Below are 23760 nucleotides of genomic sequence, written 5' to 3'. Positions count from 1 at the left end.
GGTGAGTGGCAACAGGAAACAGAGGGGAAGCCCAGGCACATGGGTGGGGGAACACCACTTCCACTTTCCTTTGTCTTTTCCTTAAAAAAAAAAAAAAAAAAAAAGGCGGTGTGATTGGTTGGAAGGGCAGAGAACAAACCCCAGATTAGCTCCAGAGGTGACAGAGCCAACAGTCCCCAGAAAGGTGAGAAGGGGAAAGGTCAGGGTAATGCTTGCAGCATCAAGTTCCTCAGGAGTTTCTGTCGGCCCAGCTCATAGTCCTCCTCATCCACGTTCACCAGCAGCTTGATGGCTTCATGGCCCACAGCCTGCTTGAGAGAGTCTGTGATGAAGACGCCTTTCAGTGCCTCTAATAAGGAGCCATTGATGTAGTCGCGCCAGAACGCATCGAGGTAGGTGAGCTCAGAGAACTTGATGTCGCAGATGATGGAGCCCAGGTCCCGGGACTTGAGGATAGTGTTGGCCTGGTTAAAGCGCTCAAACTGGCGCTCAAGTGCGTCCTGCTTATTGGAGAAGACGTTGCCTTGCAGAGCAGTCTCATGCTGGCAGTACTCCGCCCGAACTCGCAGCCTGATGTCTGGGAAATATTTAAGGAGAATAGCTTATAATAAAGACTGTTTACAACCAAAGCTAGAAAAGCAGGCCCAGCCCAGCAGAGGCCTCTTCTCCACTGTGCCCCTGCAGCCTCTGTCTGCCCCAGCTGGAGCCTCCTTGCAGTGAACAGGCTCAGCTCACTCAACAGCACCCTGCTGTTTATTAAAACGTTGCAAACGTTTCTTTTAATTCTCTATCTTGACATGGGTCATCCTATAATAAGGATGTCATACTGGCATTCCTTTGACTTAATAAAACTAAAAAAGAACTGTACTATACCATTGCCAAACAGATAATAGTTCTTGTGAAAACTAAACCCAACCTGCAAACAGCAACCAAAGGTTCCCTTTAACTGAACTACAGACTGCCCGTTATTCCAGGAGTTCTTTGTGTTCCCCCCCCCCCCCAATCTACATCTCTAAAATCCTTGAATTTCCTTACCACACGTCTGCTTTTCCTTGGGATCTGGTGTCACTGACTTCCGGCGTTTTCGCTGGCTCCCAACTGCAGCTCTGCCTCGCGCTGGCCTCTTACTGCACATCTGAGAACGCGATGTGGGGCAGCACACCACAGGGTAGTGGGGAGGCACTGACAGAAAGTAAACGGAACACACAGGGTTTAAAAGCACAGCTTCAAATACTTCACTTGAAAGATGCAAAGGACTCATTTAGATTTGATAATAAAAGTATCAGGGCCAGGCTGGTTGACGCACACCTTTAATCCCAGCACTCGGGAGGCAGAGGCAGGCAGATCGCTGAGTTCCAAGCCAGCCTGGTCTACAAAATGGAGTCTAGAACAGCCAAGGCTACACAGAGAAACCCTGTCTTGAAAAAAACAAACAAACAAACAAAAAAAAAAAAAAAAAAAAAAAGAAAATTGAAAAGAAAGAAAAAAACAAAAATGAAGTCCAAGGCCAACCAGGATTACAGAGTTCTATACCTACCTGAACTAATAGGAAATCTCAAAAAAAAAAAAAAAAAAAAAGTTGCCGCTGGAGAGATAGCTCAGTGGTTAAGCGCACATAGCTCTGACAGAGGCCCAGGCTCAGTTTCCAGTACCTACCGATGGCTCACAACCATCTCTAACTCCAGTTTGACGGGATCTGACAAGCTCTTCTGACCTCTGCAGGTATCAGGCACACATGTGACACACACACAAATATGCATGCAAACACTCATCTCACATACATAAAAATAATTAGAAAACTGACCAAGGGGCTGGAGAGATGGCTCAACATACATACAGATGATACACTCATACACTTAAAATAGACTTTTTAAAAATGACCTAAAAGGACCTGGTGTGACTGCAAACACTAGACAAAGCATACTTCACCTGACTTGTGTGTGTACATGTTCACAAAGATGTGTTCATATGTGTGTGTGCCTGCATGTGAAGGCCAAAAGTCAATACTAGGTGTCTTCCTCAATCCTCTCCCCACCGTTTTTTAGACAAGGTCTATCACAGAGCCTTGAGCTCACCACTGTGCTGAGGCTGACTGGCTGTATGAGATCCTGGAACCACTTGTCGCTCCTCTGCAGCACTGAGACTACACTTTTATTACCCAGCTTTTTTCATGTAGGCACTGGGCATCTGAGCTCAGGTCTTCATTCTTGTGCGGCAGGCAGGCGCTTTGCAGAGTGAGCCATCTCCCCAGCCTCTGAGAGTCGAATAGGGTAGGTGTGGAGGGACCGGGCCCTTTCACTGATGTCGGCCCAGCCAGGCTCATGAAAATGGCAAGTAATATCCTCTCACCTGTTTTAGAGGACTGGGGAGGCCTCGGTTCTGGATCACTGAGGGCTCTGGGGGTCACATAGCGAATTGATGTCTCCTCCAGATACTTGTCTACAAGATCAGGGCACACTGCAGGAGGAGGAGGAGGAGTTACTCAAGAAAAATGCACATGTCTCCTCCCAACGGTCTCACAGGTTATTCTCCTAGGTCCTCCCCAGGTCAAGAGCACTTCCCTTTAGCCTCCTGTGCTACTTACTCCTGGCCTCCCACAAGTCCTATTACTCAAGTGCTCCCACACCCCAGAAGCCCTCACCAGCCCGTCTCTTCTTGAGAGTAACGTAGGGCAGCAAGTCATGGCGAGTGATGATGCGCAGCAGCTGCAGCACCTGGCGAAAGTTAGTCTCATCACAGCGGCCCTGGCGCTCTAGCGCCAAGAAGAAGTCACGTCCATTTCGGATGAGTCCTCGTTCATGGTCATCGATAACATCAACAAACAGGAAGGAAAGCACTCGAACATCTCTGTACGTTAGGTGGGTGCCCACGATGTCAAACATGCGGTGGAGGCTGTAGAGCCCGTGTTCTTGCTCACCGTTCTCCTCAGGCCACACCTGGCTTGCCCGCCGCTTTAGGCCCGCCATGCTAGAGGCTCAGGGATAGAGTGCCTTCCCGAATCTCTGCTCAGCAGCTGCAATCTCCAGTGTCCTATAAGACAGGACAAGAACCGGTGAGCTAGGCACTGGTAGTAACTAATCTTATTTATCTGTATTGTCTTAACATGCTACTAACAGCACACTGCTTAAAAATGGCTTATTAAATATCATAAAGCGGAGGCTAGAGAGATGGCTCAGAGGTTAAGAGCACTGTCTGTTCTTCCAAAGGTCCTGAGTTAAGCCGGGTATGGTGGCACACGCCTTGAATCCCAGCACTCGGGAGGCAGAGGCAGGCGGATTGCTGTGAGTTTGAGACCAGCCTGGTCTACAAAATGAGTCCAGGACAGCCAGGGCTCCATAGAGAAACCGTGTCTTGAAGAAACCAAAAAAGCAAAACAAAACAAAACAAAAAACCCACAAAAGTCCACATGGTGGCTCACAACCATTATAATGAGATCTGGTGCCCTCTTCTGGCATGCAGGCACGCGTGCAGGCAGAATACTGTATAAATCATAAATAAATCTTTTTAAAAATTCAAAAAAATGTATCATAAAGTGTTTATTAAAAAGAATAACCGAGCTGGACATGGTGGCACATGCCTTTAATCCCAGCACTCAGGGAAGCAGAGGCAGGTGGATCTCAGGCCAGGGCTATTATACAAAGAATAACCCCATGCCTTTCATCTCAGCACTCAGAAGGCAGGGACAAGTAGAGTTCCAGGACACACTGCAGGGCTACATAGAGAGCCTGTTTCAACAGCAACAACAAAAAGTCCTACAGCTCCTCATATTCAACAGATGCCCAAAGTCCAGACTCTACAGGAAGGATACAGTCAATTCCAGGAGTGAGAATGTTTTGTGTGATTTTAGTACTGCATAGTTCAAAAGTTTCAAGTTCAAAAGATTACCCTAAGTTTGAAGCCATTCTGGTCTGCACAGTAAGTTGTGGTCCAGTCAGAGATATATAGGTAGATACTATTTCAAAACCCAAAGCGAACCCTTGTGGTGAAGCATGCGGTGGAGGCAGGAGAAGGCCATCCTTAGCTACAGAGCAAGGTCAAGGCCAGCAACTCTGGTTCGGTTTTTTGTTTTGTTTTTTGTTAGACAGGTTTTCTCTGTGTAACCGCTCTGGCTGTCCAAGACTGTCTTTGTAGATCAGGCTGTCCTTCAGGTGTGTGCCACCACACCCAGGCTCTTTGTTTGTTTTGTTTTATCAAGACAGGGTTTCTCTGTGTAGCCTTGCTGGTCTGAACTTTGTATAACAGGCTGGCCTCAAACTCACAGGGATCCTCCTGCCTATGCCTCTTAAGCATTCTGGGATTACAGGTGCGCACCACCACACCCGGCTGTTTTCTCTCCCCTTCGCAGTTCATTTATTTCTATTTTATTTTTTTGAGATATGGTCTCACTATGTAAATCTGACTATCCTAGAACTAAGTCCAAGCTGGCCTCAGAGATCTGCCTGCCTCTGCCTCCCTAGTGCGCCACCACTGCCCTGCTTACCTTTTCCTTCTTTGACACAGGATCTCAAGGTGTAGCCCAGAATGGCTCTTTTTTTGGTTTTTCCAGACAGTTTCTCTGTATAGCCTTGGCTGACCTAAACTCACTTTGTAAACCAGGCTGGCCTGGTACTCACAGAGATCTGCCTGCCTCTGCCTCTGGAATGCTGCAATTAAAGGCGTGCATGTTCAACTGCAGGCCTCTGGAATGCTGCAATCAAAGGAATTGAACTCATGACCTTTGGAAGGGCAGTCAGTGCTCTTAACCTCTGAGCCATCTCTCCAGCCCCGGCATTGAGTTTTCAATCGTCCTACCTGAGTCTCCTGAATGCTAGGATTACAGGCATCAATATTTGGGGGTGGGCATTGTTTTTAAAAATTATCTATATTACCTGTATTATCTGTAGGTTCGGCTAGTGATTAATCAAGACACAGACACTTGTTATATTTTAAGATAGCCTTAGTTAACCTGGGGCAGGGCAGATATCAATCTTTTAAACTACCTCCCATAGTGGGACAGGCATGGGATCCCTGTCTCAATCTCATGCCATCTGTTTTTAATAACTTTTATCAAGTTACTTTCCATCCATAATCTCATATGTTTGTTTATGTTTTTTATCTGGTTGGATTCTCCATCCCTGCCACCACCCACGTATTTTTCTTTCAGTTATCCCACGGCAGGCTTTTTCTCTTTACTTTAGATCTCTTTTCTTTCCCTCCTGGCTGTCTCTCCTTCCCAGAATTCCTTTCTTTCTAAGCCCCACCTATCTCCTGCCCTGCCCAGGTGGGATGGCTTTTTATTAAGCAAAAGATTGGTCACACAGACAGTAAGCAGTAATTAGCATCAAAACACATCTGACCATCCCCCTAACATCCACTGAGCTTTTGGCCAACCTACCTGAGTCTCCTGAATGCTAGAATCACAGGCATGTATTACCACCATCAGTGTTTGGGGGTGGGGAGAAGTGGTAGTTTTTTGAGACAGACCCTCTCCATGTATCCCTGGCTGCCCTGGGACTCTATGTAAACCAGGCCTGTCTCTAACTCCTGAGTGCTGGGATAAAAGGTGTGTGTCATCAGTCTTAACCTACAGAAAACCATCTCCCACACTTAACTGTAAACATTGACAATAAAGAAACTGAGTTGAGGATGCAAGGGAGGAGAAATCCTTCTCTTTCCTTCAAGAAGACTTCAAATTCTTTATATTGTTTGTCCAGCCTTGCACAACCAGACTATTTATCTACCACACAACCTAGTTTTTAATAACCATTAGCTTTCCAACACTATCCGTTTGTTTATAGTTTACATATGTTATATAATTCATTCATTCCTCCATCCTATTCTTCTGGCTAGTCTCTTTGCCTGAAACCCCTATTTTTCAGATGACTAACTCATAAGAGTCAACTCCTGCCAGGTGATGATAGTGCACACCTTTAATCCCAGCTCCTGAGTTCGAGGCCAGCCTCATGCACAGAGAGAGTACCAGGATAGCAGGACTACACAAAGAAACCCTGTCTCAAAAAACCAAAAGGTGCGCAGGGGGTGGGGGGGGGGAGTGTCAATTCAGCTGGGCATGATGGCTTCATGCCTTCTATCCCAGCTATGCAAAGGCAGAGGGAATCAGATCTCTATGATTTGTTGTTATTGTTGTTTTGGTTTGTTTGGTTTTTAGAGGCAGGGTTTCTCTGTGTAGCCTTGGCTGTCCTGGACTCACTTTGTAGACCAGGCTGGCCTCGAAGTCACAGCGATCTGCCTGCCTCTGCCTCCAGAGTGCACCACCACACCCAGCCATCTCCATAAATTTAAGGCCAGCTACTAAGCCTATCCAAGGGGGGAAAAAAGTCAACTCAAGATGCTACGTTTATACCCCCAAGGCTGATTTAAGTGGCCCTCTTTTGTGCTTTTACGGAACACTGAATGTTTCCTTTATAGCATCATGCTAAAATTATTTAGATCCTACCCAATTCACGGAGTGAGGTTAAATCAAAGCCATCTTTATATTCCTCATGCCTAGTAATAGACAGCAGTAGGAGAAGCAACCTGTGTTGAGAGCTGAACTTAGTTTCTAACAGGTCAATATGAGCAACACCAGTTAAAAACCAAACCTATCAGCTCCAGGGTGGTGGAACAGGGTGACCCTGAATTTTGAGACCCTGCGGCGATGCTGACCAGGTTTCTAGGCCCGCGCTACCGGGAACTGGCCAAGAACTGGATCCCCACAGCCAGCATGTGGGGCACTGTGGGTGCCGTGGGGCTGGTGTGGGCCACGGACTGGCGGCTCATCCTGGACTGGGTGCCCTACATCAACGGCAAGTTTAAGAATGAGAATTAGGAGCCCCTTTCCTCAGCTGCAGGCCTCGCAGGTGTCACACCCCTGCTGCCTCAAGAACAACCTAACCCTGTGGAAGATGCTTTGGAAGCGGGATGCCCCGGGGAGCTTCTGCATCATGGACACTGGGGCTGCCAAGATGGGTGTGGTATTAAACCTCCTTCTTACTCTGAAAAAAAAAAAAAAAAAAACCAAACCTCTCAAAGTCCAAGAGAGGACCCCACCAAAAAGCTACATGTAAACCAGGCATGCCTATAATCCCAGAATTAGGAAAGCTGAGGCACAGAACAAATTCAAGGCCAGTCTGAGTTATATAGTGAACCCGGTCTCGGTACACACAAACACCTTCAATATTCAGTAACCATGCACATAGTCTGGCCAGCCAGAGCTGTCTACATACCACAGACAACAACCCACACCAAGCACCCTATTCAATGAGATGGTGTTCTCACCATTTTACACATGAAGACACTGACTAAGCTGTAAGACAGAAAATGAGATGCTCTGGCTATAACTCAGGGGAGAGTGATGCTCAGCACGCTGAGGCCTTGGATTCCATGTCTAGCACCAAAAAGAGAACAGCGTCGCAAACTACTGCAGAAGAGCTGTTGATGACTTAGCTGAAAGCTAAGCACCTGGCCCTTTCTCCCTCAGTAAGCCAACAAGGAAAGTGTAGAGAAACTCTTCAATTCTCCTTTGGGGGAAAAAGAGAATTCCAAGTAAAAACTGAACATGAGGCACATGTAGTCTTGAAAGCCCAGGTACCCCACCGGAAAGTATGGGAAACGGCGGAGACACTCCTCGTTCAGCTACAGAGACTGAGTTTCCTTGTCTTCCGCTCATTTCACCTGCTGCCCGTTCAGCACAAACGAGGTTGCTGAAGAAAAGTTAACTTCTTACTTGAGTCAGCAGCAGGAGAAAACTGAGCTTCCATAGAACCCCTGAGACTGTTCCATGGTCCCTATCCCACCTGTTCCCTTTGGCCAGCTGCTAATTATAAGGACCCCAGAGAACAGATGGGAGGCTTCACATCCAACCCATTGAAGAGCAGGTTGTTGCCTGGTTTCCTGAATTTAAAGTGTCCTTAAACCCAAGCAATTAAGAAAACAACCATCCCCCACATATTCTGTCCCTAGAAAATGAGGCAAAATAAGGGAAAACACTAGAGTTCTAATTATATAATCAATGTAATTCTACAATAGCTTTCAATCCTCTGAGAATTAGCTCCCTTCACTTGACAGGGAGGGAAAGTGTCACCTTGAAGTCCTAGACCCCAGGCTAAAGCATCCAAGGCACTAGGGATTATCAGAGCTTCTAAATTAGAGGTTTCCAACCAGGAGCAATTGGCCCTGCCGGGGCCAGTTTGGAACATTTGGCAATGCCTGGACAGTTCTGATTGTCAAGCTTTGTGGAGAGTTACACTACCAGCATCTAATATGGCCAAGGTATTGTCACACATCCTATAAATCATGGGACAATTACTAACAATAAAAATATATCTAGAGGGCTGGAGAAAGATGGCTCAGAGGTTAAGAGCTCTGGCTTCTGAGTTCAATTCCCAGCAACTACATGGTGGCTCACAACCATCTATAATGAAATCTGGTGCCCCTTTCTGGCCTGCTGGCTCACATGCAGGCAGAATACTGTATAAATGATAAATAAATAAATCTTTAATATATATATATATATCTGGAGCAAAATGTCTACAGTACTAAGGTTGAAAAATGATGAAGGGATAAAAGGATGCTGCTCTCCTTATGAGATCTACAGCAAGAAGCTGTTAGGTTTCTTCAACCCCAAACAATCCAAAAATATTCCAGAAGAAAAGGAAGGCTAGTCAGGCAGACATAGGCTCACTTAACTCATAAAGCCAGCTAAACACAAAGACGTTTCATCCCACCCCAGCAATGCCTCTTCCATCACCGGCAGTTGCCATTCAGGTAAATAGCAGCTGGCAGACAGACTCCCTTCTGGTCCATCCTGGGAGGTCTACTTTGACCTAGTTCAATCTGGAGTTTTGTGGGAATAAGAAAACTGCCATCTTCTACAAGACACGCAAATGATCCTGATTGTTAGCCTCGGCGCCATTTACAAAGTCCTAAAACAAGACTAGGTAGCAGGCGCTTCTTTGTTAGGTCACTAATCAGACTTACACCGTTCAGTGAAGCCAGCATCTCCCAAGGCATGCCTCCCAGAGTGATGTCAAGAGGTGGGCACGCAAGCTGGCAGGAGCTCTCTCCACTTCACTGTCACCCAGGACTGTGCGTTAACTCACCAACCCAGCCAGAGTGTCTAAGAAGCTAACTTCAGGATGAAAAGAATGTGGCCAACTTCCTCTTGAACTAAGCTATACTCAGCTTTCAGTGGCGAGGCAGCTAGCTCGGCCTAGACACAGAGCTCCTAGATGACCATACTGTGGTGATGGGCACGCACTCCTCCAAACAGAAGAGTGGAAAAGAACTCATGTGTTGGTATCTCAAATACTGCTGAATACCAAGAGACAAAAGCAGCCGTAAGCGGAGGGGGGGTGGGTGGCCCACACCTTTAACCCCAGGGCCTGCGAGGCAGAGGCAGGTGGATCTCTGAGTTCAAAGCCAGCCTGGTCTACATAGTGAGACCCTATTTAAAAACTGTCAAACACAAAACCCAACAACTGTAAAGCATACTGATCCACTGAATGACCTTGCTATATTTCCAATACTAGGGCCTTGGGCTTAAATTAGGTTAAATGCTCTACCACTGAGCTACATCTCTAGCACAGAATAAGTCTAGATTCTGGTAAATTTCCTGGAGTTGGCGTTTGCTTTCCTTTAGTGAGATCTGAAGTAACCAAGAGCCAATAAGAGTCTCTGCACCTAGACAGCTTCTTCCTGACGGGTTAGTCTCTCTCGGGTTTCCATGCACAAGCAGTCTAGACTCTCATCCAGAATGACAAATTTAACTTTTTAAAGTTCTCTGACTTACCAGAAGCAAAGAATGTGTAGAAGAAATATCCTGGGATGAAAATGGTAGTTTAGACTTTTCCTAAAAACATCTATACTTTCACATGAGAAAAAAAGAAATATCTGACTCTCTCAGAAGCCCTTAGGAGAAAGTCATGTGGAAGAACTTAAAAACAAACAAATAAATAAATAAATAAGCGACCACAGCCAAGTATGGTGGCGCACCCTTTTGATCCCCATTCTCGGGAGGCAGAGACGGATGGATCTCTGTGAGTTGGAGGCCAGCCTGGTCTACAGAGCAAATTATAGACCAGCCAGGGCTACATACAGAGTGAGAACCTGTCTTTATACGGCATGACAGCTTGAACCTTGAAGTGAAAACTACATGGAAAATCTTAAAGACAGTTAAGAGTACATGAAGCGCTTTCTTGATGGTGGACTAGGAAAATGTAACCAAATATATCTGGAGGGCAGAATTACACAGTATGTTTAAAAAAAAAAAAATCCCGAGAACTCAGAATAGCTGGAAGAGACAGCGAACTAGAAGAAAAGCGTTCTCACTGAAGTACCCCAGCCACCTTCCAATGGAAATACTTTGTAGCCAGTGTACAAGAACTCAGCTTCCCACATGTCAAAGATGTTTCTCTCAGAGCTGGCTGATGGCTAGCCAACAGCTCACCAAAGCTGGTGCCTTGGCCCCTTTTCCCTCCCATCTTCCTCCATTACCTGAGGGGTGGCTGCAACAACCCTTAAGGACCCAGATGAATGAGGGAGAGTCACTTTTCCGGGCATCGACCTGTCAGTTAGGCCCTGCACCAATGCTTATGCCATTTCCAACCCCTTCCATTGTTGGAAAACAGTAAAACGGTCCGGACTTACCTTTGTAAGAAGCTTAATTTCCCAGGGCTCTTCCTAGCACAAATTTCAAAGCCAGCAGAAAAAAAAAACAAAAACAAAAAACAAATAAGGGGGGGGAGAAAGATTAAAACTTCAAGCTTTATTCTGAAACTTCAAAGGCTCACAGTCAGTGGCAAAAAAAAAAAAAAAAAAAAAAAAAAAAGAGGGGGGGTGTCATCAAAGCTTAAAATCGTTTCATAGAACCAACTTCTCCATGCTAAAGACAATTCAAACATACAAAACTCCCCCAAGGTCCGTCCCTCTCTGTCAATTCACAACAGTATTAACCCCAAGAATTTCCAGCCTCAATGGCTCATAACAAGAAACTTCCCAACTGAACAACTTCTGGGAATAAACCGTCACCCTGATAGCGTCTCACCTTCTACCTCAATTCCTTCTGCTCCCTCAATTCCTTCTTCCATCTATTTTCTTAAAATTGAGTGTTAAGGGGGAACCAGAAGGAAAAGTTACAGCCAAAGAAAGGTCCTCCTCCTCCTGCCTTAACTCTTGAGACCAGAATTAAATTGGAACTTCACCTTTTCCTTCAGCACACAATGAGAACAAACTGGCCACTAAGGCAGCATCACACTTCCACACTTTAGTAAGAAACGTTTTTTTCCTAAATATGCACATTGACCCCCCTCCTCCCCTCCTAGTCCTTGAAGAGCAAAAGAACGGGTCTGTAAAGGAAAGCATTTTTAATGAGCCTGATTACCTAAAGGCCAGGCTGTCTCTTCTATTTCCTCCTCAGCCTCCAGAGCCTCCACCTTGGTATACAAGGCTCCAGTAATGTCTCTTTCCCCATTCTTGCATTGCTAATTGCAAAACAAACAAACAAACAACCAAAACCAACACAAACAAACAAAAACCCTAGAAAAGTGCTTTACTCATCTCCCTATTTGTAACCAGGAAAAACAGGGAAACAGTAAGCAGGAGAGTGTTTTGGAAAGCAAATCCGGCTGAACCCTCATTCAACCCCGGTTCTCCAAGCCCACATCACCATTCCTTTCCGCCCTTCCCACCCTATTAAAAGCTAAGCGCCTGGCAATTAAAATTGGCTGCAACTGATACTGCTTAACTCTGCCGCCCTTCCACAAGGGAAAGGGAAACCCCCAACCCCCCCCCCAAAAAAAACCCTCTATCACCGTGCAGCTCCACTGCCCTATCTCCCTCCCTTCCAAACTTTCCTCCCGGCCTCTCACTTTCTACGTTACCTCGTCACGTCTACGCTCCCTCCATTCCCCCAAGCCCTCCTTCTCTCTCTTTCCACCCAAATTCTCCCCTAGGCCCTTCCGCTTGCAATCTTAACACTTTCAAAACCTCCCTTCACACACACACACAAAAACGTCTTTAAGTCCAATCCTCCCCCACCACACACACACGTCCTCACAACCGCGCTCACGGGAGCCCAGCCCTCCCTGCAACCACATGCCACAAGCCCCCTGCCCCTTCACACCCTCAGCCTCTCCCTCCTGCTCCTACCCCTCTCAAACGCTGGATCGCAGCCCCACTCCCTACCTCGGCCTCTTTAATACCCCTGGCCTGGCCCAGCCCGGGCCCTTGTTTACGCCCCTCCCCATGCCCCCACTCCTGCGCCCCGACCCCTGCCCTCTCCCACAGTTGCCATCTCCCCTGCACGCCCCCCTCGGCTGTTCCCCTCCCCCACCTCGGAGCGTCCCGTCACCTCCCTCTCTGGAGGTTCTCAGGCTGGACGTCGCCACCACCTCCCCCTTCACTTTCCTTCCCCAAGCCCTTCGCGGCCCCGCCCGGCCCCGCCCCGTCCCACTCGACTCCCCCTCCCCACTCCGGCCGCCCCGCCGCCTCACTCTCGGCTCAGCTTCGGCGCCGCCATGTTGGATCCATCCGCGCTGCTCTCTCCAGGGCCCGTCACCCGGCGCCGCATCCGGGCTCCAGCCGCCACCGCCTCCGTCGCCGCCGCCGCCGCGGGCGTGGGGGAGGGGAGGGACGGGCGGGGGTGGCTGCATCCTGAACAGCGCCTCCCGGAACCTGGCCGGTTAGTGTCGGCTTCGAGACCATAACGAGGCATGAGCGGAGTAGCCATACTAGGTGAGGGCAGCCTGGCAGCGGCATTAAGCTGGGGATAGATAGCTTCACATTGGGAAGAGAGAATGGAGACTGGCGGCCATCTTGCTTTGGGGCAAGCTGGCAACGCAGGGTTTTCTTAACGGCGGCTTCGGGGCGGTTCTAAGAAGTGGAGAGAGTGTAACACACTTGAATGTGCAATCCGTGGTGGCGCCAAAGCTGGCTGGTTTCGGACTTCATAGCCCATTGGGAGAGTGGGACTGGCAGCCATGATACGTGAGGGCGGAATAGTACCGGAGTTGGACTGCCTGGTGAACTAAGGTGAAAGTTCAAGATCCTGATATAACCTTTGCTTTGAACTTCCTGTCACCCAGATGTTCTGAAACCCGGACCTTACAGCGCTTCTCCGATTCGAAATTCATCCCTTCAGTATTTTCCTTTTGAGCTCCCACTTCCCGTCTAAGCTACCTCTTGGAGGATTGTTGGGAATTGAATTGGGGGGTGAGGTGGGATGAGGCCCTCGTATGTTCTGGAGCTGCCAACAACCTGATGTGACTAAAGAAAAAGGTAATACAAGGTCTACATGGTAGGGAGGGCGCCGGGGTTGCAAGACCTTGTGATTTTATCCGAAGGGCAATGTTGAGGCTTTTAAGGGTCTAAGAGTGTAAACAGTTACATTTGTATTATAGAAAGATCACAGCTTGCCAGCTCTGGCCATGTTAGTGCCGGTCTGGAGCCTGAGACCGGAGGATTGCTCAAACCGTAGAGATAGAGACCGCTTTGGACTTAATTTAAGCGAGGAATACCACTAGGATTCCCCAACCACGGAGTGGGCCTGGCTAGGGGGAGAGCTCGCTGCTTGCATGTAAAGGATGGTTTGCAAAAATAGGGAACAATTAAGCTAAGGAAGAGACGGTGGTGAGGCATAGAATAAGGAGATATGAATGTTCTGCTTTAGAATAACTGGGTTACTTTAGTTTTAAGGGAGATCTTCGGGATTTTGTTTTGTTTTATTTTTCGAGACAAGGTCTCTCTGTGTAGCTTTGTCTGTCCTGGACTCACTTTGTAGACCAGGCTGGCCTGGAACTCACAGAGATCTTGCTTCTGCCTCCCAGAGTGCTGGGATTACAAACGAATGTGGATTTAAAAACCAAGAGACTTTTGTGTGTTTGTTTTGGGGGGTAGGGGAGTTGTTTTGTCGGTTGGTTGGTTTGCTTTGGTTTTTGGAGACGGGGTTTCTCTGTGTAACCTTGGCTGTCCGGGACTAACTTTGTAGCCCAGCCTGGCCTCAAACTCACAGCGATCCGCCTGTCTCTGCTCCCGAGGGATTAAAGGTTGTGCGCCACCACGTCGTGCAACAGGAGGAAAGCAAGCTGCAGAGAGGACAGTGAGAAGACACAGGAAGAAAGTAAGGAAGACCCGAGGAAAGTATCAAGGAAACTTGTTAAAATTATTGAATGTAACAGATTGGGTAAGATATGGACTAAAATGTGTCATTTGGCTTGTGGAAGAAGACAAGTCAGTAGGGTGGAGCATGCCTTACATCCCAGCACTTGGGAGGCAGGAGCAGGCCGATCTCTGAGCTTGAGACCAGCCTGTTCTACAAAGCGAGTCCAGGACAGCTAGGACAAGAGAAACCCTGTCTCGAAAAACCAAAACTAACAAAATTGTTGCATAGATATATAGGGTAACAACCAGACTGACACTAATCCTGGCTTGTAATTCCAGCACTCAGGAAGCTGAAGGATGTGATTTGAGGAAAATCTGGACCTATTTAATGAGTTACAGCCCAGCCAGAGCTGCATAGCCAGCTCCAGTCTAAAAAGTCAAATAAAAGCTCCCTTTTAGGTGTTTATTGTTAAAAAAAAAAAAAAAAAAAAAAAAGGAGGCTATTACTAGGGTGCTATATGAAGGAGAATTTCAAAGAAAGGAATTTTCCCCCGGCGTGGTTATGCTGAGTGCTTTAAAACCAGCACTCAGAAGGCAGAAACAGGTAGGTCTCTGAGTCAAGGACAGCCTGGTCTACAAAGTGATTTCCTTCACAAATATGTCTGTTGGATATTCTGGGCCAGAAGGCTGAAGATGATGCGCCAATGTTAAAGAGAAATTTGGAGGGACTGTCCAGGCAGCCAACTGCCTGTCAGATTTCTATTTTGGAAGCCCCTTGCTTGTACTTCCTACAATCTAAGTTAATACTATTTTCTTTTCAAGTCTCTGATGGGGTTGAAGATAAAGCCTTACAATTAAGTTTATGAATGAAAGAGAGAAATAATTAAACGATGTTCTGTAAATGTGCATAATAAAGTGAAGTTTCCAAAGGAAAGAAAGCAAAAGGGAAATGAGTAAAAAGTGTTTTCTAGGTGTGCATAAAAAGTAAGGTGTTGTTTTAAAATAAAAATCCCAGATTGTTCTGTTTTACCAATAAAGACTCAGGAGCCAGATGCTCGGGTAAAGGAAAAAAAAAAAAAGCCTGGTAGCTCAGAGAGGCAACGAAAGCGCTCAGCTGACAATGTTGGAAGAAAAGGCCAAAAAGCCAAAGCCAAAAGACTTGCTAGCTCAAAGCTCATAAAGCCAAAAACTAAGGAGCTAAAGAGCTCAAAGCCCAAGAGCTGCCTTAGATACCCCTCAACTCAAAAGTCCCTCCTACTCTAATCCCTGTCAGTTGATTTCTTGCCCCACCTCTTGACCTAAGGTTAACTTTATTCTGTGTACAGAAAGCTCTTGGATTAAAGGTGTGCTAGCTGGGCGTGGTGGCGCACACCTTTAATCCCAGCACTCGGGAGGCAGAGGCAGGTGGATCCCTGTGAGTTCAAGGCAGCCTGGTCTACAAAGCGAGTCCAGGACAGCCAGGGATACACACAGAGAAACCCTGTCTCAAAAACAAACAAACAAATAAATAAATAAATGTGTGTGCTAGAACTGGGAGAACCACACCTTAACTACCTGTATACAATAAACTGAAAGTTCTTGGACTAAAGGTATGTGTTAGAGCCTTTAATCCCAGCACTCGAGAGGCAGAGGTAGGCGGATCGCAGTGAGTTCAAGGCCAGCCTGGTCTACAAAGTAAGTCCAGGATGGCCAAGGCTACAGAGAAACCGTGTCTCGAAAAACCAAAAAAAAAAAAAAAAAAACTTGAAAACCCTATAGCAGAAGGCGCTTGGACCCTGTATAGTTTCATTGTGGTTGTCATGAAGCTAGTTACAATGTTCAGTGATGCTCACTAATGTTCCAGTATAAGATAAAGCACATTACTAGTAACCTTACAATCCTACAAGTCAAGCAATTGTGGAAAGATCTAACCATACCTTAAAGGTGTTGGCTCTGTGTCTTAACAGTTAAACAGTATACAACCCAACTAGTTTACACAGGAGGGAAAAAGGTTAAAAGGAAAAAAGAATGAACCTTCCGGTATCCGTTCCACGGGACGAGACCCTTGGTGTCTCTGGCCTGCGCGCTGGTCCGGCCTGTTTGCTGATCCTCTTTCCAATCCACAAGCGCTCAAGCCCAGTCTGAACCTGCTGCTCTCTCTGTCCTCTCCGCCTGCCTGTATATCACGTGCAAGGGGCGGACTTCTTCTCCCATGGAGGGTCGATTAGAAACACAATAGTCCAGGTGGAGTTCCCAGGTCCGCTTCCTGAATTCCAGGCCCAGGAGGGCTCCACCCAGTCTATCTCAAGGTTAATCTCAGGGAGTATTTGAGGTATGCTAAGACTCCTTTCACCTGTGATGAAGAGTCCTTCCCACATAAAGGAAATGCTCATAAAACAGAAGGGACTATGGGATCTTCTGGAGATAGAGTACATAATGCTTTGATAACTTTGATTTTTTTAAATTTTAATTTATGTGCATTGGTGTGAGGGTGTCAGATCTTAGAGTTACAGACAGTTATGAGCTGTCATGTGGGTGCTGGGAATTGAACCCAGGTCCTTTAGCAAGAGCAGGCAGTGTGCTCTTAACCACTGAGCCATCTCTCCAACCCCAACTTTGAATTCTTAAAATGTCAATGAAACAGGCAGCACAGCTGCTGAAAACCATTGGATTCTAGAAAGGACTGCTGATTTGAGTCAACCTATATATGTTAAAGACGTGTTGACATCAGAATGGAATCTGGGCCAAGTACAAATAAACTGGACATTGTTAATGTAATTTTTTTCACAATTTTTCATAATTGTCCTTATTGTATATAGTGTATTGATATTAGTGAAAAGGCCATTTATTTGATTGAAGAGGGGAGATGTTGAGGTACACTGTGTGAATGTGTGTCTCTCCTGCACCTACCTAAGGCTTTCTCTGATTAGCTTTAATAAAAAGCTCATAGCCAATATTCAGGCAGGAATTGAACAGGATCCTGGTAGGGAGAAAGGGACTCTGGGAAGAAGAAAGAGGAGGGTCTTTTTGCTAGGAATTACAGAAAGAACAGGCTTGACTGCAGGCCTGGAAGGTATAGCTAACCACATATGGGAAGGAGCTGGGAGGTCGGGTTAACTTAGATGAGCTATATAAGAGTGTGCCCAGCTAAGGTCCAAGCTTTAAAATAATAAAAGGTCTCAGTGACTTTATTTTTATGACTGGTGGGTTACCAGGGTCTTACAACATAGGACATCCAGGGCTACATGGAGAACTGCTGTCTCAAACAAAACATAGCAAGAAAAAGAAAGAAGAACACGAGGTAACCTTGGCTTCCCAGGTAGCTGGGCTGCATATTAATTAGCATGACCCTTTCTCAGTAGCTTACCCAAAGTAAAATGACTCAACAGAAAACTGACAAATGGTCTGGGGATAAAATATTCATTCAGTAGTCAGGCAGTGGTGGCGCAGGCATTATTGGGAGGCAGACACAGGTGGGTCTCTGAGTTGAGGCCAGCCTGGTCTACAGAACGAGTTCCAGGACAGCCAGAGCTACACTGAGAAACCCAGTCTCAGGGGAAAAGGAAAAGAAAATAGGAAACAAAACAACAACAAACCGCTCAGAGCCGGGCGTGGTGGCGCACACCTTTAATCCCAGCACTCGGGAGGCAGAGGCAGGCAGATCGCTGTGAGTTCGAGGCCAGCCTGGTCTACAAAGTGAGTCCAGGATGGCCAAGGATACACAGAGAAACCCTGTCTCGAAAAAAAAAATTAAATTTAAAAATAGAAAGTAATAAAGTGAAGCTCTTAAAGAGCTTGTAAGCATGGGGTTTTTCTAAGCCCACCCTTGCTCTGAATAATGACACAGAAACTTTCGTTTATTATTTTATTTTGGGGGGGGGGTAGAGTTTCTCTGTGTAGCCTTGGCTGTCCTATATTCACTTTGTGGACTAGGCTGGCCTCAGATTCACAGCAATCCACCTGCCTCTGCCTCCTTGAGTACTGGGATTAAAGACATGCCCACCATTTCCAGCTCCTTTATATTATAAGGTTTGGCACTATAGCTGGGCAGATACCCAGCTGTTCTAACCCGACCTGGCCTGTGTCCTGCCATGTGGCCCATTACCTGTTCATCTTAGTCTTGTCCTGGCACCTGCTTCATTCCTGCCCTCATGGTGACTCCGTCGTCCCCGTGACCTCCCTCCCCCGCCCCCCTTCTCTGGAAGTCTTGCTTCCTTTCCTGCCCTGGCCATTCAGCTTTTTATTTAACCAATCAGAAGGTCGTGTAGAGCAAGATTTGCAAAATACTGAGGCAGAAGATGCTTCATAATAATGAAAATAGCGAAGTCCAGCCTGTAATCAAATCTCTGCTAGCACAAAAATCAGCGTTTGAATAATACAGAGCCATTCCTTGCACAGTGCACAAAAATATCACTCCAGACAGGAGGCCTACACACTGTTGCTTGTGCCGTTGCCATGTCTCTAGTGATCCCAGAGAAGTTCGAGCACATTCTGTGAGTACTTAACGCCAACATCAATGGGTGGCAAAATAGCCTTTTCCCTCACTGCTATTGAGGGTGTGGGGCGGAGATACGCTCATGTGGTGTTGAGGAAAGCAGACACTGACCTCACCAAGAGGGCTGGAAAATTCATAGAGGATGAGGTGGAGCACGTGATCACCATCATCTGAATTCACGAAGGTACAAGATGCAGACTGGTTCTTGAACAGACAGAAGGATGTGAAGTGTAAGGAATATAAAAAGAATACGCCAAAAACAATTTTTTAATGAAATAAAAATAAATAAGATATATCACATGAGGATGGGAAAGGGCTTAGAGAAAATTAAATGAAGAAAAAGATACTAAGTTAGAAAGTGTTAAAAGAAGCTGAGCGTGTGGTGCACACCTGTAAATCCCAGCATTTGGGGAAACAGAAGCAAGCAGATCTCTGAGTTCAAGGCCACCTGGTCTACAAATGGAAGAAAGAAAGGGTAAAAGAGAAATTAAAGATTAGAATAAAGCAGACTCAGGGAAGGAAACGCCTGAAATTTTAACGGATAGAGTGAAGGCAATAGAAAAGAGATTGGAAAACCCTTTGATCCAGACTAAAGAGCCGCCAGGGGAATCTGATGTAAAGCCTACAGCACCACCTTGAGGCAAGACTGCAGAATGGCAGTCTATAGACCTGCTAGATAAAAAAGCTTTGACTGTAGACCAACACAATCCGATTAGATTTAGATTTATATTGTCAAGGATCGGTTATGAGACGAAGGTCTATATACTGAGTTTTAAATACAGAATCTGCTTAACAATGCCACCTTTTTTGTTTTGTTTTTCAAGACAGGGTCTCTTTGTGTAGCCTTGACTGTCCTGGATTCGCTTTGTACACCAGGCAGCGATCCACCTGCCTCTGCCTCCCAAGTGCTGGGATTACAGGCGTGCGCCACCACACCTGGTTTAACAATGCCACCTTAAAGCAGTGTCATACAATAGAATTTGGAGAATAATTCTTTTACTTGAGAGGCTGAGGCAGAAGAAGCAGGAGTTCAAGGTCACTGTCTGCTATATAGAAAGTTTCAGGCCAGCCCGGGTCACTTGAGAGTGATTCAAGCAAAAATAAACTAAACAAAACAAAGAGTAATTTCTATTTTTTTCAATTTTATGTTATGTGCATTCTATTTTGTCTACATGTATATCTATGTGAGGGTATTGGATTCTGGAGTTACAAACAGTTGTGAGCTGTCATGTGGGTGCTGGGAACTGAACCCAGGTCCTCTGGAAGAGCAGCCAGTGCTCTGGACCACTGACCCATCCCTCCAGCCATAAAAAAGTAATTTCTATTTTGTTCTGGATATGTACTGTTATGGGATCTGCTTGGATCCAACATAAGTCAAACACCAGGTCACTGCAGTCTTTCAGGATATTTGATTATTGTACATAGAAAACCTAATTCTTAGCTGGGCGTGGTGGTGCATGCCTTTAATCCCAGCACTCAGGAGGCAGAGGCAGGCAGATCACTGTGAGTTCGAGGCCAGCCTGGTCTACAAAGGGAGTCCGTGACAGCCAAGGCTACACAGAGAAACCCTGTCTCAAAAAACAAAAAGTTTGAAAGACTAGCTGAGCAGTTAGAAAATGTGTGGGTGAAAAATGGAGGGGCCTGAGGGGGTAAAAAAAATGGTGGAACTGGGGTAACAAAAGGGGGTCACTCTACTCTCTCTTTTCTGGAAGGGTAGTGGAATGTGCAGTGCAACTGGAAAGGCTGAGGGTGGAGATAGAAGCACTTGGGAAGCCAGGAGCACCGGAAAAGAGAAAACAATAAACCAGTCCAGGTAACTGAGCAAGAGAACAGGAGTTTCTCACAGAAGCAAAGAGAGAAAGAAACTATGCCATAGGTCATAGAAAAGCTGAAAAAACAGGACAATGCCATGAAACAACCTGCCTCAAGAGAAAGGATCAATCTTGAACCAACCACGCTGCCAGAGTGGGAGAGGGCAGCCCAGGCTTATGACATCACCATAACCTTTCCCAGTAGACATACAGTGTACCTGCTAATGGTGCGAAACAAGGTTATGATGAGATAGGATGTCATCCTACAGGAATGATAGCTATAAGGCACTGGCCCTTCGGCCAATGACCTTTGCCCACCCTAGGTGTTTCTGCCCCCTCCCCAAAGTTCTATATAACCCTTGTTCACCCTGAGTAAAATTGATCTGCCTCCCCAACCTGATCCTAGAGTGTTAACATTTCCATCCGTATTCAAGGTGCTTCTGAACTCCCCATCTACCAACTTTGCTCCCATTTGCCCTCCTGGACCAGTATCAGCTAATGGCCCTCAGAGGGTAGGGAGGTCACACCCTGACGTACAAGAACAAACTCCATCTGATACTGTCAGTATAGAACAATGGTGCTTAGTGGTTTTAAGAGCTTGGGACAAAATTGAGGAGCCCAGAAAAACAGTCAGCCTTGTTTACAAAGACTATACAAGGCAGAGAAGAAGCCTTCACTGATTTTGCTTTTTTTTTTAAAGATTAGTCTTAGCTGTGAACAAAGCCACATCAGACCCTGATGCAAGACATTTGTTCATAGAGACCTTTGTAGTAAGTCAGTAAGTGTTTCTTTTTTTTTTTTTTTTTTTTTTTTTTTTTTGGTTTTCCGAGACAGGGTTTCTCTGTGTAGCCTTGGCTGTCCTGGACTCACTTTGTAGACCAGGCTGGCCTCGAACTCACAGCGATCCGCCTGCCTCTGCCTCCCGAGTGCTGGGATTAAAGGCGTGCGCCACCACGCCCGGCTCAAGTGTTTCTTTAAAAACACAGAAATATAATAATATGCTTTTGGGCTGGAGAGATGGCTGAGATTAAAAGGACTGTCTGCTCTTCCAGAGGTCCTGAGTTCAATTAACAGCAACCACATGCTGATTCACAATCATCTGTAATGGGATCTGATGCCCTCTTCTGGCATGCAGGTGTAAATGCAGACAGGGCACTCATACACTAAATAAATAAATCTTTATATTCACAGGTGTTTTAAAAACAAAATCTCAGCGAGCATGGTGATGCACACCTGTAATCCCAGTACAAGGGAGGCAGAGGCAGCAGTTCTCTGTGAGTTCAGGGTCAGCCTGGTCTACAAATCAAGTCCAGAACAGACAACAGCCAAGGCTACACAGAGAAATCCTGTCTTAAAACAAAAACAACACCAAAAAAAAAAAAATCGATTTTAAAAAAAGATTTATTTATTTTATTTATTGTATATGAGTGCTTTATCTGCTGAAGACGGCATGAGATCACATTATAGATAGTTGTGAGCCACCATGTGATTGCTGGGAATTGAACTCAAGACCTCTGGAAGAGCAGGCAGTGCTCTTAATCACTGAGCCATCTCTCTAGCTCCAAATGTTCGATTTTTTTTGTTGTTGGTTTTTTTTGTTTTTTGAGACAGGGTTTCTCTGTGTAACAGCTCTGGCTGTCCTGGACTCTCTTTGTAGACCAGGCTGGCCTAGAACTCACAGTGATCCTCCTGCCTCTGGCTCCCAAGAGCTGGGATTAAAAGGCATGCTCCACCACACCCAGCCCTCTTTTGAACTTTTTTTTAAGTTATTATTATGAATACAGTGTTCTGCCTGCATGTATGCCTGCAGGCCAGACGAGGGCATCAGATCACATTACAGGTGGTGGTGAGCCACCCTGTGGTTGCTGGGAATTGAACTCAGGACCGTTGGAAGAACAGGCAGTGCTCTTAACCTCTGAGCCATCTCTCCAGCCCCGAACTTTTTTAAAAAATGAAATATATCAAAAAGAAAAATAAAGTTCCCTCTGAGAGCAAAGCAGGGATACCCCAGTGGGAGCAACTACAATAAACTTTTGCTGGTGTCTTGGGGGGGAAAAAAACCATTCCTTCATCTCCTGCGTTTCCTCTATGGTACTTGAGAAAAAAAATCCCATTTTAATCCTTAACTTTGGAGGCCCACACTGGGTGCTCTTGTGGCTGACATTGGCTACACTATGGTTTCTTCTTTTCCTTCCCTTTATCCCTCTGCTTTCACCCCATCACTAGATAGGAGAGAAAAAAGGAGAGAAGAAGAAGGGAGGGGGAAGGAAGACAGGGACAGAGAGAGAGACAGAGATCCTGGAATCTAATTTCTTTCTGTTTCTTTTTTGAGCACAACCACTAACAAACTCCATCCCAGCCCCCCAATGACCAACAACCACCAGCTCTGCCCATCAGGGCTCAGCATTTATATACCTCCTAAAAAGTTCCCAGAATTCCAACCACCACACAACCACAGAAACTATCTGGCAAATTTAAAAAAAAAAAAAAAATATATATATATATATATATATATATTTTTTTTTTTTTTTTTAATGCCTCTGCTAGAGTGCAAGACAAGTCATTGTCAGTTGCTCCTCCACTACACCCTCCACAGGCTGAACCATGTCACTGTCATGGTGTGGATCCCCAAGCTAAGTCAGTAGCCCACCTTTACAGTGGGCGAGCTCGAGGCCACTCAGCTGAGTTTGCCTCAGATCATAAAGACCACAAGGCCTTTCCCAAGCAACTTGCCTTAAAATAGGCAGAAACCTTCCATTCTTAGCATTCTTATCTATGGGGCCTTTAGAGGCACACTCAAACTGCGTTTCTTCAGGACACACATAACCACAGCTCACAAACAATATCTATTTAGGCTTTTATATTTTGTTAACAATTATGTTTTCTACGTACAATAATCAAATATCCTGAAAGATTGCAGTGACCTGGTGTTTGACTTATGTTGGATCCAAGCAGATTCCATAACAGTGCATATCCAGAACAGAATAGAAATTACCTTTTTATGGCTGGAGAGATGGATCAGTGGTCAAGAGCACTGGCTGCTCTTCCAGAGGACCTGGGTTCAGTTCCCAGCACCCACATGGCAGCTCACAAACTGTTTGTAACTCCAGGATCCAGTACCCTCACATAGATATACATGTAGACAAAATAGAATGCGTATAACATAAAATTGAAAAAATAGAAATTACTCTTTGCTTTGTTTGTGTAGCTTATTTTTGCTTGAATCAGTCTCAAGTGACCCAGGCTGGCCTGAAACTTTTTTTTTTTTTTTTCCTTTTTTGGTTTTTCGAGACAGGGTTTCTCTGTGTAGCCTTGGCCATCCTGGACTCATTTTGTAGACCAGGCTGGCCTTGAATGAAACTTTCTATATAGCAGACAGTGACCTTGAACTCCTGATTC

General features: G+C 45.9%; 2 protein-coding genes across 10 annotated transcripts; one reads left to right on the top strand and one right to left on the bottom strand.

The window, feature by feature from the left end:
• Positions 1 to 87: 87 nt before the first annotated feature.
• On the bottom strand, positions 88 to 12589 carry Dedd (death effector domain containing). 9 transcript variants are annotated; one of them, XM_051147855.1, is made up of 6 exons: positions 12471 to 12589; positions 10627 to 10659; positions 2642 to 3030; positions 2350 to 2457; positions 1036 to 1182; positions 88 to 577 (listed from the first exon to the last, which is right to left on the bottom strand). In XM_051147855.1, the coding sequence occupies exons 3-6, from the start codon at positions 2964 to 2966 to the stop codon at positions 201 to 203; spliced, it is 957 nt and encodes a 318-aa protein (XP_051003812.1). In that variant the 5' UTR covers positions 2967 to 3030; positions 10627 to 10659; positions 12471 to 12589; the 3' UTR covers positions 88 to 200. The 9 variants fall into 9 exon arrangements, with proteins under 9 accessions (XP_051003812.1, XP_051003813.1, XP_051003816.1 ...); XM_051147856.1 differs by lacking the exon at positions 12471 to 12589 and adding an exon at positions 12311 to 12404; XM_051147859.1 differs by lacking the exon at positions 12471 to 12589 and adding an exon at positions 12311 to 12330 and having other exon boundaries at positions 10627 to 10655.
• LOC127190695 (cytochrome b-c1 complex subunit 10) lies at positions 6587 to 6902 on the top strand. The gene has a single exon (XM_051147865.1). It carries the CDS (start codon positions 6638 to 6640, stop codon positions 6806 to 6808), a length of 171 nt encoding a protein of 56 aa, XP_051003822.1. The 5' UTR covers positions 6587 to 6637; the 3' UTR covers positions 6809 to 6902.
• Positions 12590 to 23760: the final 11171 nt, after the last annotated feature.

Source organism: Acomys russatus, chromosome 6, assembly GCF_903995435.1.
Source record: "Acomys russatus chromosome 6, mAcoRus1.1, whole genome shotgun sequence".
In the NCBI taxonomy this organism is placed as follows: domain Eukaryota; kingdom Metazoa; phylum Chordata; class Mammalia; order Rodentia; family Muridae; genus Acomys; species Acomys russatus.
Note: the sequence above shows the minus strand (reverse complement) of the source record. Positions and strands in the feature narration are given on the sequence as shown.

What these genes read in the sequence shown, in the direction of transcription:
- LOC127190695 (XM_051147865.1), top strand. Translation starts at nt 6,638, where the DNA reads ATGCTGACCAGGTTTCTAGGCCCGCGCTACCGGGAACTGGCCAAGAAC.
- Dedd (XM_051147855.1), bottom strand. Translation starts at nt 2,966, where the DNA reads ATGGCGGGCCTAAAGCGGCGGGCAAGCCAGGTGTGGCCTGAGGAGAAC. An exon ending in TCTCAAGAAGAGACGGGCTG is followed by an intron (nt 2,458 to 2,641) that starts GTGAGGGCTTCT and finishes CTCCTCCTGCAG; the next exon opens with TGTGCCCTGATCTTGTAGAC. An exon ending in TCCCCAGTCCTCTAAAACAG is followed by an intron (nt 1,183 to 2,349) that starts GTGAGAGGATAT and finishes ACTTTCTGTCAG; the next exon opens with TGCCTCCCCACTACCCTGTG.